This window comes from Cynoglossus semilaevis, chromosome 6, assembly GCF_000523025.1.
Source record: "Cynoglossus semilaevis isolate Cse_v1.0 chromosome 6, Cse_v1.0, whole genome shotgun sequence".
Lineage (NCBI taxonomy): Eukaryota > Metazoa > Chordata > Actinopteri > Pleuronectiformes > Cynoglossidae > Cynoglossus > Cynoglossus semilaevis.
The window spans coordinates 11,446,127-11,458,643 of NC_024312.1; the positions used below are offsets into that span (position 1 = coordinate 11,446,127).

At 39.2% G+C, this 12,517-nt stretch overlaps 1 protein-coding gene across 1 annotated transcript in view; it reads left to right on the plus strand.

Moving 5' to 3' along the window:
* The window catches only part of wwox (WW domain containing oxidoreductase), a 45,098-nt gene extending 34,816 nt beyond the window's left edge, over nucleotides 1–10,282 (plus strand). The window contains exons 6-8 of the mRNA XM_008311960.3: nucleotides 103–191; nucleotides 5,192–5,377; nucleotides 8,841–10,282. Of these exons, the coding sequence (XP_008310182.2) occupies nucleotides 103–191; nucleotides 5,192–5,377; nucleotides 8,841–9,123 (558 nt within the window). The 3' untranslated portion in view covers nucleotides 9,124–10,282. The remainder of the gene's footprint in view (nucleotides 1–102; nucleotides 192–5,191; nucleotides 5,378–8,840) is intronic.
* Nucleotides 10,283–12,517: the final 2,235 nt, after the last annotated feature.

Below are 12,517 nucleotides of genomic sequence, written 5' to 3' on the forward strand. Positions count from 1 at the left end.
CCTGAAATCACACATTTGCCATTTGCAGATGTAGATCCTTGAAGTTATATGAATACAAGTTACTCATGTACGGCCATACTTTTGTGTTTTCTTTCCTGACAGCACAAAGCAAGAGTGGAAGCTATGGTGTGTGACCTGGCCTCCCTCAGAAGTGTCAGGGAGTTTGCTGAATCCTTCAAGGCCAAGAAACTGTAAGTAAGAACAACATGTCAAACATTTAAACTGAATGTTTTAACTAGCGCTGAGCGATGACATTTTTTAAATTGTGATTAATTGCTTGATTATTCTGGAATTTTAATGTATTATTATTATTATTATTATTATTGCTTTATGTTTGAAATGAAATTCATTTAAAAAAATCAAATAAAATATAAAAACTAAGCCAGGGCAATCTTCGTTTATCAAGTTTGTAACAGAAAAGCACATATTTATCGACAGCAGTTTTTTTGGATGGTTAGTCAGTTCTTATGTGTACGTGCTGGTAAAAAGATGGGCAGTCTGTGATGAAATTTGGTGTCATGATCTCAGCCCTACAATGGGAAAAGTCACAGACAACAAAATGATAGTATTGTTTTTTCCGGACTATAAGTCACAGTTGTTTTTTCATCCTTTGGCTGGGTTTGCGACTTATACTGAGGTGCGACTTGTATATTAAAATATATATTTTTACAATAGTACTGTTTAAAAAGATAACTTGCTTTACTGAGGTCTTGAATTGGCCCAACAGTGAGAGGATTATTCTTCTAATCTGGGGTTTAAATTCTGCCCTGGCTGTACCGGATTGAGGAAGCACCCAGAATTCTCTTGCTGCCCCCTAGGGATGGGTTTAATGCAGAGGGCACATTTCGTTGTGTGCGTTTAAATAGAACTGAAATAACAAGCAGACTGCCAAATATTTTAAGAACATGTCAAAGTCAGCAGTGAGGGAACAAATTCAAGGCTGTTATGACAATCGTTTTCTTCTCTTCTCTCCCCCTCTCTTTCTCTCTCTCTCTCCCTGAATTGAAACTAAAATATTTCCAGAATTAAACTTTAAAAAATAATCTTTTTTGTACAGCTCTTGTTCTAACTTGTCTATGTCCACGTCTCATCTCTTAACAGCAGTCTCTCATAGATGAAGACACTTTGAACACTTTGCTCTATGTTAAAAACTCATTTTTAAAACAGTACTGCAGGAACTAAATAGTTTTGAAATTTAATAGGTTGTCAGACATATAAAAAAAAAAAGCAATGTTTTAGATCAGTGGTTCTTCTTCCTTCAGGCTCACAGACCATTTTAACCTATATTCCAAATGTTGACTAGTTAGACACCATATGGACATGGTCCCAGGAGTGTGTATGTGTTTGCATTTTTGTGTTATTTCTTGACATTGAGAAACAAACCAGCAGACTTTATGGCACTTATTTTGTGGTGGTCAGCTTTAACAGCATTTGTCTTGGACTTTGTGACCGGTCCAGCAGTTGCTATTTTGGGGGTCATTTAATCTGTAATCCATACTGATACGGGGGAGGGGAGAAAGTGTTATTAGGCGGACCCTGAGGGAGAGGCAGGGCAATCATCGCTCGCAGCACCCCTCAGGCAGGGTATGGCCATTCAGAACCCCTGTCTTGGGTCACAGCCAATCCTCATGCTGGCTTCAACTCTCACTTTTCCTGTAGTTCCCTCAATTCTCAAACATATGTCTCCACAATGCACAACCAAATACTGCATTTTCACCTCTTTTACCTTTTGACCCAGAATCAATCCTTTTTCTTCTTCTTCTTACAGCTTTGAGATGTATCCTGTTTATCAACCTCAGTTTGTCTGCCGCCTCTTTCTCCCTCCCTTATGATGTCTCTCATTCTCTGTCTGTGTCTTTCCTTCTCCACCTCAGTATTTTGGAAAGGTTGTATTTCTTCATTAGCTGTGCTGTTAGGGCGGAGTGGGGGAGTCCCAGGGGATGTCAGAGTACATTAATTCTCATCAGAAGGCGAACAGAGCAGGTGGAGGCTGGGAGCTCTGAGCTGTGAATGGCACTGGGCAGCTGTCTGACTCTACCACCACTCTATTACCACACTTATGTCTTTAGGCATAATGCAACCAGGAATGGGCACACGGGCGACTCGCACACATATGTGTTCACATGCATGGACACGCACAGACAATTGTGTTCATAGAGCATAAAAAAAAATTAAGCTTTGTAAACACAGAGGCGGGCAGACAGACAAACGCACAAAACTGCAAAGACAAAAAAATAAAATTAATTCCCCCTTTTCTCATTTCTTCTTATGGCTACGCTCTTGAGTGCTTCAGTCAGTGGCTTTCATGCAGCTCTCTGTTCCATTGACCTTATTAATTGCCTTTCCTTTAAAATGAAATTACCTGGATATTGATATCATTGAATGAAGTGCACTTTTATTGAGAGGTAATTGATGTAAGGCCTTCCTGACAGAGTGTTCTTAATACAGTTCTAGTGAATGATCCATAATTAACACATGCAATTTGTTCTCACCTTATTTTTAATAAAAGGCATCGTGCGATTGTCACATATGCGTATCGTAATACATCCATCTGCTTTTTCCTGCCCTCAATTGTTGTGGTGCTGTAACCTTGTAGGTGCACTCCTCTGGTGTGTGTGCTGAAATTGTGCATCCCAATATAGAAAATGATCCGAGGATATATATTGTACTGTGTGTGTGTGTGTGTGTGTGTGTGTGTGTGTGCCTGCGTGCGTGTGTGTGTGTTGTCTTGGCCAGTTTTCCTGTTGCCAATAAAGTGCAGAGTTAATGATTAGTAGTCTTTAGCCTCGCACAGGCAATATCTTCTGCTGGCCCACATTATCATAGAGGTCAGGGGTCATACCCAGGGGGGTTATTTAAAGTAAATATATAAACTGATGTCTCCCCGTTTGGTAGTTAACACCCTCGTTTGACCAGCGCTGAGATTGCGCAGTGCACACAGTGTTGTGTAAAGTCTTAATGTGGAAAGCGGGACTGGAGTGCGCAACAATAGGCCTATTAAAGACATTCATTAGACCTGTGCTTATGAGAGAGGGACTAACTGGTGGGCAGTTGAATTAACAGGCCTTTTACATTACAAGCAGACTCACCCGAGACCCATCCGAGCTGTGTGGGGGAAATAGCTCTGCTGGCCAGAGAAAAGTTGGTTATTGGACTTCTTGATCACAAATGCTTAATATGGCCCAAATGCTACTGTACTGAATGTCGGCTGTCAACTAAGAATTTTAATTCTTAGTTGGGTAAGTGATAATCAACTTGTTTTAATTTGATAGCTCTAAAGTTAAAAGGTTAGGTCAAGAGTTCTTAAAACTGCGCTAGGCCCCAAATTTTCTTTTTTTATAGCAAATGTTTTGTTTTGTTAAGGTGGACTATTTGACTATGAAAAGCAAAAAATCAAAAACTACAATCTTAAAGCTTGAAAACTTTATTATCAGTGTTCAGCTGGAGTTTTAACTCTTTACTATTACTTTCTAATCCTTGTTGGCAAATAAAAAAAAAATTATAATAAGTTACGTGCACCCACTTCAACATTCTGCTAGCTATGGCTATCTGCAAAGAGACTGTCCAAAAAACATCTCTGACGGTTGTCTGTCATTGGCTGTCCACACTCATTTGGTGAACGTGCTCAGCATCACTGTTGTTGAGTGGGATACTGCTGGTTGGTCATTCTTCATCTTTAGTCAGTGTTGGAATCACTAGGATAAAAAAAGACTCCCTGATTGGCTGTTCTGACTTTAGTTAAATGGAGGGTATCAATTATAAAGATCATTTTAAAACATGAAATTAAGATACTTTAAAGTAAAATATACAGTAGTATAGTAGTACTGGTAGTAGTACTGTAGTACTGGCCATACTAGGGACTTTAAAATTGTTCCTTACGTGGCTCAGGACAATCTTCAATCTACATCATTGTAGATTATGTAGGTAAACAAAAAAATATTATCGGTTGATATTGGAAGCTGAAAGTGTTTGGAAAATATTGGGCATCCCTAATATATATATATATTTTAATATTTTTCATTTATAATATATGTATACATATAATATTTATACATAAATACACATGAATGTGTATGTAAATGTATACGCTATATAGAAATGTTTGTGTTTATATTTGTTATATATTTATATTACAAATATATATACAGTGACAGAAAGTGACAAATATCAGTCACATTATAACTGCATGTGTATTTCACATTTTGTTGTTTGTACTCACCCCAAGCTCAGTTTTAGTCCAAATAAATGATTTTGCTGCCTGTGTGCTCTGTTGATACTGCTTAGGTCGACATTCTTTAAGTTGAATTCTGAATAGGTATGTGCTCTATAATGAACCTTGTGTGTTTGGAGGCATGAAGGTGATTGTACAGTACACTCTAATGTATTAGCATGGGATGGCTCATTATAGCGAGGCATAACAATTCGCACATTAATTTTCCAGCATCCAGTTTTTAATTAATCCAGTAGGCAGTCTTAAACACAGGGTACACAAATTGCCTTCGGCCTCATAATTAATTCTAATGGAAGAAATTAAAAATTGGTGGGGTGTGTTTGGATTGTTCGACTGTGTTACTATGGATTCGAGTCGCTGGAGCGGTGCTGTCACCTACAAGGATCTCTTACTGGTCCGACCAATCTCTGTTTAGTGGGATGAGAGGAGGGGGGCGTTACACCCTCAACCCCATGCAATGTCTGTAAAAGATTAAAAGAAATTGAATGTGTGTAAGTGTTTGATAAAGCATACGCTTATTTTACTGTCGCCTGAATTTAAACGATTGCTTTTTATGTTCTACGGTCTGTATGTGTGTGTGTGTGTGTGTGTGTGTGTGTGTGTGTGTTTGCGTTTGTATTGATCTGCTCTTTGCTGGGGTTGATCTGTTGGTGGGGTTGGTTGTATATAGAACAGTCACTCCAACCATGTATCAACAGTTATTACTTCCACCAGTCTCATGGGTTGAAATGGTTTATGGTTCCATTCCACTGTGTTTGTTGCTATTGGAATACAGCCAACTGTGTTGGGTATCAACATTGTTGAGTCACAGGTGTAGCATCTCTGGGTCATTTCAGTAGAACTGATGCTGCGTCCCTCTCCTTTAATCACCTCTGAGTTTTCGCAACATCTACCATTTGTCTCTTTTACATATTCATTTTTGAAAAACCTAAAAATGTTCTGCTTTCATTCTCACCGTAGGCCCCTACACATTCTGGTGTGTAACGCAGCAGTGTGCACAATACCCTGGTGCCTGACAGAGGACAGCCTGGAGTCCACTTTCCAGATCTGCCACCTCGGTCACTTTCTTCTTGTGCAATGCCTTGAAGATGTGCTGCGGCGTTCAGCCCCTTCTCGTGTGGTTGTTGTGTCCTCAGAGTCTCACAGGTAATGTATGTCCCACTGGCTCCCTCTTTAATTTTAAGCTAAATGTGTACATAATATTACACTTAAACCAAAGTTGAACCAAACATACTCCAGCTCTCTGCTTACCTTCACTTTGACAGAATAAAAGTGGTCCTCAGCTTATAGAGTTCTGTTCCTATGTTGAAACGTATCCTGAATTTTCATTGTACATCAGAACTCATGCACTGTAAATGGGTACCATTGTCACTCACATACGCTAACACAGTGGCGTCAATCATAATCATAATCACATCATAATCTAGGACTGAAGGGGAAAGATTTCCCCCCAAAAAACAAACAAAGAAATGTAGCACAATTCAATAGGTGGCGTACAGTCTGGGAATGTATGCAAAGCCGTCTTCCGTGTATAGTGCTCCGTGATAAAACAGGTATTGAGTATGCAGTGAATTCTGAATTAAAAGTCAGTGTGAACACAAAAGTGTATTTTCTTCACTTAAACTACTTTGGGACTGAATGCTGTATCAACTACCGTATCTTCTGGACTATAAGTCACACCTTAGTGTACAAGGCGCAAACCTAGCCAAAGGATGAAAAAAAGTCTGACTTATAGTCCGGGAAATACAGTACTAGGGGAGTCAGTTCAGGGTGGAGTGTGAAAATGGCAGTTGTTGAAACCCAAACAACTGCGGCTGAGTTAGTGCACATATGGGTTAATAATGTTCCAACCACACTGGCAGAGTTAAAGCACTCAAACTACCTTGTCCAATCAAACAACTGTTTAATTTCCCTCACGTTGTTATATCTGCTACATTGGCTACTTTTTTTTACTACAAAGTGATAGAGCAGACTTAATGTGTATTGTCAAATGTGACAGCCTCACTCACTGGAAACTCATTTCACTCTGCACGCTGTCACTATAAATTAAACGTATCATCAACATGATGGATGGCCTTATCAGCTAAAATTTACTTTGATCAAGTATCTGCTCTTTTCTGTGTGACCCTCTGACTCAGCCCCTTTTCCCTTTCTTCTCTTTTGTTTCTCCACTCTGTTTCTGCTAAAATGACTCCGCTCCGTACACTTCTCTTTTGCCTGTCATACAGTAGACAAGCACAGTGTCTTTCAGTGATCTGTAGGTCCAGGCCGTGAGCCATGTGATTGAGAGTTCCTGTGTGTGCACGTGTGTGAATGAGAGAGAAAAAAAGAAAAGAAAAGAAAGACATTGATCCTGGTTACATTCAATCAGTCAGCCAAGCAGAGTGATTGATTGGAGCTCTGCAGAGTGACCTAAAACAAGGAGAACATACGCAGAGTTATTCTAGCAGATCCAACAGCAGCGCTATTACAGAGGCTTAATATGAGTTATGTTATATAGACTGCCATGCATGAGAGGAGAAGTGAGCGGCGGAGGAGATGGTTTGACACCTAGATTCACTTGGGGTCACACAGGCTATTACAGCATGTAGGAAAAGTCAGGGGAAATAGAAGTAAGAAAAGCTTATTGAAAGGAAGCATGCTATGATGGGAGTATTGACAGAATTTGATTGATGCACGACTTGCCTTCACAGTAAGAACAGTGAATTCACACACATTTCGACGGTGTAACAGTAAAAAGTGTTCACCGTTTACAGCCTCCAAACGTCTGGTGTCCTCTGCGGTCTCCGTCGATCTCTCTCTCCTTTTACCCATTCTCAACTGTGCACTCACCTTTCTTCCTCTCTTCTGCCATTAGTGGTGGCTTAAATCCTTTCAACAGAGCTTAGTCCAGACCTGAGAGAGTCAGTTACACACTGACACGGACTAGACTCAGATGAAGACGTGCAAATGCATTATATCTAATATTACATCTTCCAGTCTGTCCACCTCATTTTAGACTTATATTGCATCGTTTGAAGATACCACACTTGTGTTATTTTCCCGTTTACTACTGATTTTTTTAGAAACAGTATTTACTTAGCCTTCCCTGAAAAGCTTACATGAACTCTGACCTTGCGGTATATAATATTTCTTAAGCCCATTCTTTACTGCTCAAATAATGACCTGTAAGGGACAAAGATGGGAGAGATGGACCCATGTTTAGGGGGGAATTCATTTTATCAGTTTTTTCCCCCAAGGGGGGGGAATTCATTTTATCAGTTTTTTCCACCCAAGGGGTTACTGTATGTTGGAATCTGTTCACGGCAGGTGTTTTATTACTGCAGATTCAGTCAAACAAGGTAACTTCATTTTTCAAAATAATAATAATGATAAAAAAATCCTCTACCCATCTTTGCTGGCAAGACCTTTTAAAAGCTTTTAGTTTTAAAAACCAAATATTTATATTATTATTTTGCAAATTTAAGCTGAAGCCTGACAATGAATTTAGTTGAAATGTCATTCACAGCCAGTTGAGCATAATTAGAGGAAATTAGTGTAAAGAAAAGTCAATTACTTTGTTCCTTTTGAATTGGATTTGTTACAGGGTTTCAGCACGTGAAATGTAAACCCTGCAGATGTTGTAATGTGAGGGTGTTGCGGAAGGTGACGGTAAACAAGAGGTGGTGTTCTTGTAAAGTCACAACAGGGAAACCAGGTGACATTTTGTTGGTTGTTCCCTAACGACTGAATTAATATGTAGGCCGTGGTCTGCCAGTTTTGAGACTGTTGTTATCCCTCACTGTCACACTCGCGCACATAAACACTGGTGTGTGCTTGATGTTTTCATGTGCATGTATTGTGGTAGTATTTTGTGAAGGCACAATAACACAGGAACGAGTGTACAGTTTAAGGGCCCTTGACAAACATCTGGAGTTAAACAGCTCTGTCGCAGGCAATTAAAGAACCTTGTGTCATGTCTTTGATTTGTATGGAGCCACCAACACACATTGAGGCATGAATATATACACACACACACACACACACACACACACACACACATTGATTGACGGAGTGTTAAAAGGATGATACCCTCCCTTCCATAGACTGTGAAATTGTATTTATTCCTGCACAGTCTATATGTGTAGAAATAAACAAGATGTATGTTGAAGATGTCGAAAAACCTAGGGCTGAAATCTCCCAGTTTTCTTTTTGTGGTTGACTTTCTTTCAAAACTTCAGGACTTCAGTCGACCAACACTTTCTTTGGTTGGTTACAGCCCTACAAAATACTGTCACCCTATAAAGAGAAGTTAAAGTTGTATAGTAAGACAAATGTAATTTGACAAAAGTGGACTAATGTATAAAAACTGTGTTCATCCTTAAATGGTTACAATCTGGGTTTTTTTATACATACACTTTAAAAAAATGTATATGTGAACAAAAGCCAACCAACTTTAATTGTGTTTCTGGCCTAAGCATGGGGGGATTCTGAAAAAAAGTTTAGTATTTTTATTAGAACAGCAAACTGATAACCATCTGGAGAAAACAATCCATCTGTGGCCTGGCAGCTGTCGTCAGTCTTTGCTGTTTTCTGAACGTTACTGATTCTGATGTGGACTGTATTACAGGTTTACTGACCTCTTGGACTTGTATGGAAAGGTGGACCTGGCCTTGCTGTCACCGCCAAAGAGGGAATACTGGTCCATGCTAGCCTACAATCGGGCCAAACTTTGCAACATTCTCTTCAGCAATGAGCTCCACCGACGCCTTTCCCCCTACGGTGTCACCTCCAATGCAGTGCATCCAGGAAACATGATGTACACCTCAATACATCGGAACTGGTGGCTGATGTCCTTCCTCTTCATGCTGGTCAGACCCTTCACCAAGTCCATGGTAAGAAAAACATGTTGATAATGGCCCAGTCCTGCTTGTTAAGTCTGCAAAGGTTTTTAAAACACACTGTAGTTTGACGGTTACAATTATTTATTAGCTTCTCCTCATCATTTATCAATTTAGTGTTAGCACTGAAGGGAAAATGTGATGTGTTGATAGGGAGCGTGGTCGAGTTTTAGTGAAGCGATGTTCTGATCCATCATGTTTGACAGACACAAAGCCTCAGGCTGTCATTTGTCGTTTTCTCTGACATAGGATGAGGGATGAGAGAAACTGCTCTTCAGCATCTCTTATAAAATGCTAAGATCAAGAATTCTTAAATCTGATCATTTTTTTCTTTCAGATGTCATCTTTATTATTATATTACCATTGCAAGAATTAATCTACCCTTTTCATTCCCACCCTACTTTAGTGTAATTTAACCAGGACTTTAGGCTTTTGAACTGGGAAGAGCACTCTTAAACAAAGTTTGTGGTTTGCGTAAACATACAAAATTAGCAGCGGCAAGTTTTTCCGCTCTGGTACGGGGCAGAGGCATTTCTGTTCCTGGTTAATTAAATGTAGCATAAATGTTAGTAAACATTAAAGTACAAAGGTAGAGCTAGTAATTAAATTCTGGTGTGCTGACACAGCTATTAGCTAAAATTCATGTCTGATAAAGGGCCACACACAGACACACACACACACACACACAGATACACAGACACACCCTTAAGCTAAAGCATTTGCTCTTATTTAAATCTGGGTATGATAAGGCCCTTAAAAGTGTATCCTCTTTAAAATCCCACTCCTCACTCCTTCTGCCCCCACATTAAGGGCTTAATAAAACAGTGATATTATTTCAGTTATTGGTTGCAGGGATATGAAGATGGTATCGCTTTAATTGCTTGCGTATGCTTGCGGGATCCGTGGAGATTGTTCTGGGATGCAAACATAAGCAGAATGTCGACTCCAAAAAACAATCACATAGCTCCCGTGTGTGTTATTGAGCAAATAACCATCCTCTCATTTAAAGCACAGGCTTGATTTATAGGAGCACAGGTGGAGTGATATAGACTTGGCCTACATAAGTAAATACACTCACATGAATACATAACGGAGCGAGTGCTGTAACAATGTCAACCATTCCGGACTCCTTAATCAGGAAATCCTATTTTGTGTTAGCTGGAGGGAAATATCATATATGGTGGACCACTCTTTAACCATGCTTTTATTTTAATTGTTATTATAATTTATATATATATTTTAGGAGAGGTATGTCACTTTGTAATATTTTAGTAGTAGTGACTGTAATTAATTTGCTCATAGCATTGTTGTATTATTTTTTGTTTCCTGGGTGACTTTTGCTGTAGTATCAATCATTTTGGTTTGCTCTTGTGTTTGTCAATGACTTGGTGATTAATTTGCTCATAGCATTGTTGTATTGTTAATATTTTTTGTTTCAATTTAATTTATTAAAGTTAGAGTAAATGTTTCCTGAACTTGGAAGCTGAGTGGGGATAGATCATTAAGAAGTGACTTGAATAGTCAAAAACGTTGACATACTGGGGATACTTACCTAGTTGACATTCATCTGCAGCAGTTATCATCTGGCAGCCCACGGGCCACATTCTTCCTGCAGAACCTTCCAATCCAATCCATGAGGATAATAATGTTAGACAAAAATGTGATTTTTATTTTATTTGTGTATATAAATGTCCGGCCCCCAAGGTGTCTGTCCAGAAGAAAAATCTCTCCCTGGAACAAATATATCCTGACCATCTACAGGATGGGTTGACACTGTCCTGATATTTACAGCATCAAGTTTCTTTTCAACCCCTTGTACAGATGATAGATAAAGTTCATTTTAAACAATTGATTTTTATCAATTATTTTAATTTCCATTTTTAAAATTCAGCATTTCATTTGTAAATAAAAACACTTTTTAATTTTTTCATAAAAAAAAACCCAACTTTTTCTAGTTTCTTTATGATGGAGATTTTTACTTAATAGATAAAAACTTCTTTATTGGTTAAACATCCCCCTCTACCATAGATGTAAAAAGCCGATTCCTTTTTGCTGAGTTGAAAAATGCATCTATAAAGACCATTGACATTTTAATCAGCCAAACTATCTCTTCTAACATCATGTTCCCATTCCAGAGCCTTGATCTACTTATCAGCGGTTACAGTCCCAGGCCTGCGACTCCTGTTTCTTTAATTTAGCGTATTTAGAGTGGGAGTTTTTCCCTGTGTCCTTTGCTACGTTTATCGGCGTTGAATGATCTGGTGTGTGTGTGAGTGTGAAATAAAGAAAAAGGGGAGAAAAGGCAAAAGACCACTGTTATCACAGCTTTGCAATTTAGTCGCAGTTATTTAATGTAGAGAATCCCATTGACAGTGATTTTTTTTTATTTTACATTAGAGATTTTTTACATTTCCAAACACTTACATTTACATTACATTTACATTTACACATTACATTGTATTATTATATTTACAGTAAAAATTGGGAAATGCTTATAATTCTCTCAAATATATAATTCATCAAAAATAATGATAATAATTATCAGTGCCCCTCATTAGCATGGTGTCTCCTGTGAAGTTTTCACCCCTTCTACCATATTGTAATGTGAACCCAGTGACATTTTGTGTACTTACTGATCGCTCTCTTAAGATCGGTGCAGCCTCAGGCTCCAAACAGCTGGGCTCAGCCCATGTTTATCATCATCTTTACCTTAACTATAAGCCAGATTGTGTATAGCTGCTTGAAGATCAGCATAAGGAGGGCCTCAATACCTCCTCCTTCTTTGTAATGAATTAAATTTAGGAGGGTAGACACCCCCCCCCCATTCCCCTCCCCCACTACTCCACTCCACCTCAGTAAATAAATACATAATAAATAAATAAATGTACATCAGCGTTCCTGCCTCGTTCCACGCTCCTTAGTGTTGCAGCATGATTATTTTTCCATGGATCCTGCCTCGGGCACCAGGCCACCTTTTTACATATGCACATGCTGAACTTTTGACCAGGCGCCACCGGTCCGTGCTGGATGAGAGGAACCGTTGTTCATTCAGGAGGAGTGGGACTGCCAGCACCTTCTCTGCTCTGACCAGGAGCTCTCTCCTGGCAGTTAACCCTAGAGGCACACCCTGGGATGAACACATTAACATTAGGATATAACAGATGGGGGTGCTGTTATAGGTGAACCCAGCAGTCAGGTTACTTCAAGAACAAATACTCTGCTAGCAGGCACAGTGCTACTAAGTCACAGGACACACTCAGGCAACAGGTGTGTGTGTGTGTGTGTGTGTGTTCAAGTGGTTTGAATGTGGTGCTCAAACCAGATAACCTACCCATTTCTTGTGGTTTAGATGAGCTGTCCTGATCCAACATTAAGTTGTGTGTGGAATCACATGGGGTTCACTTGA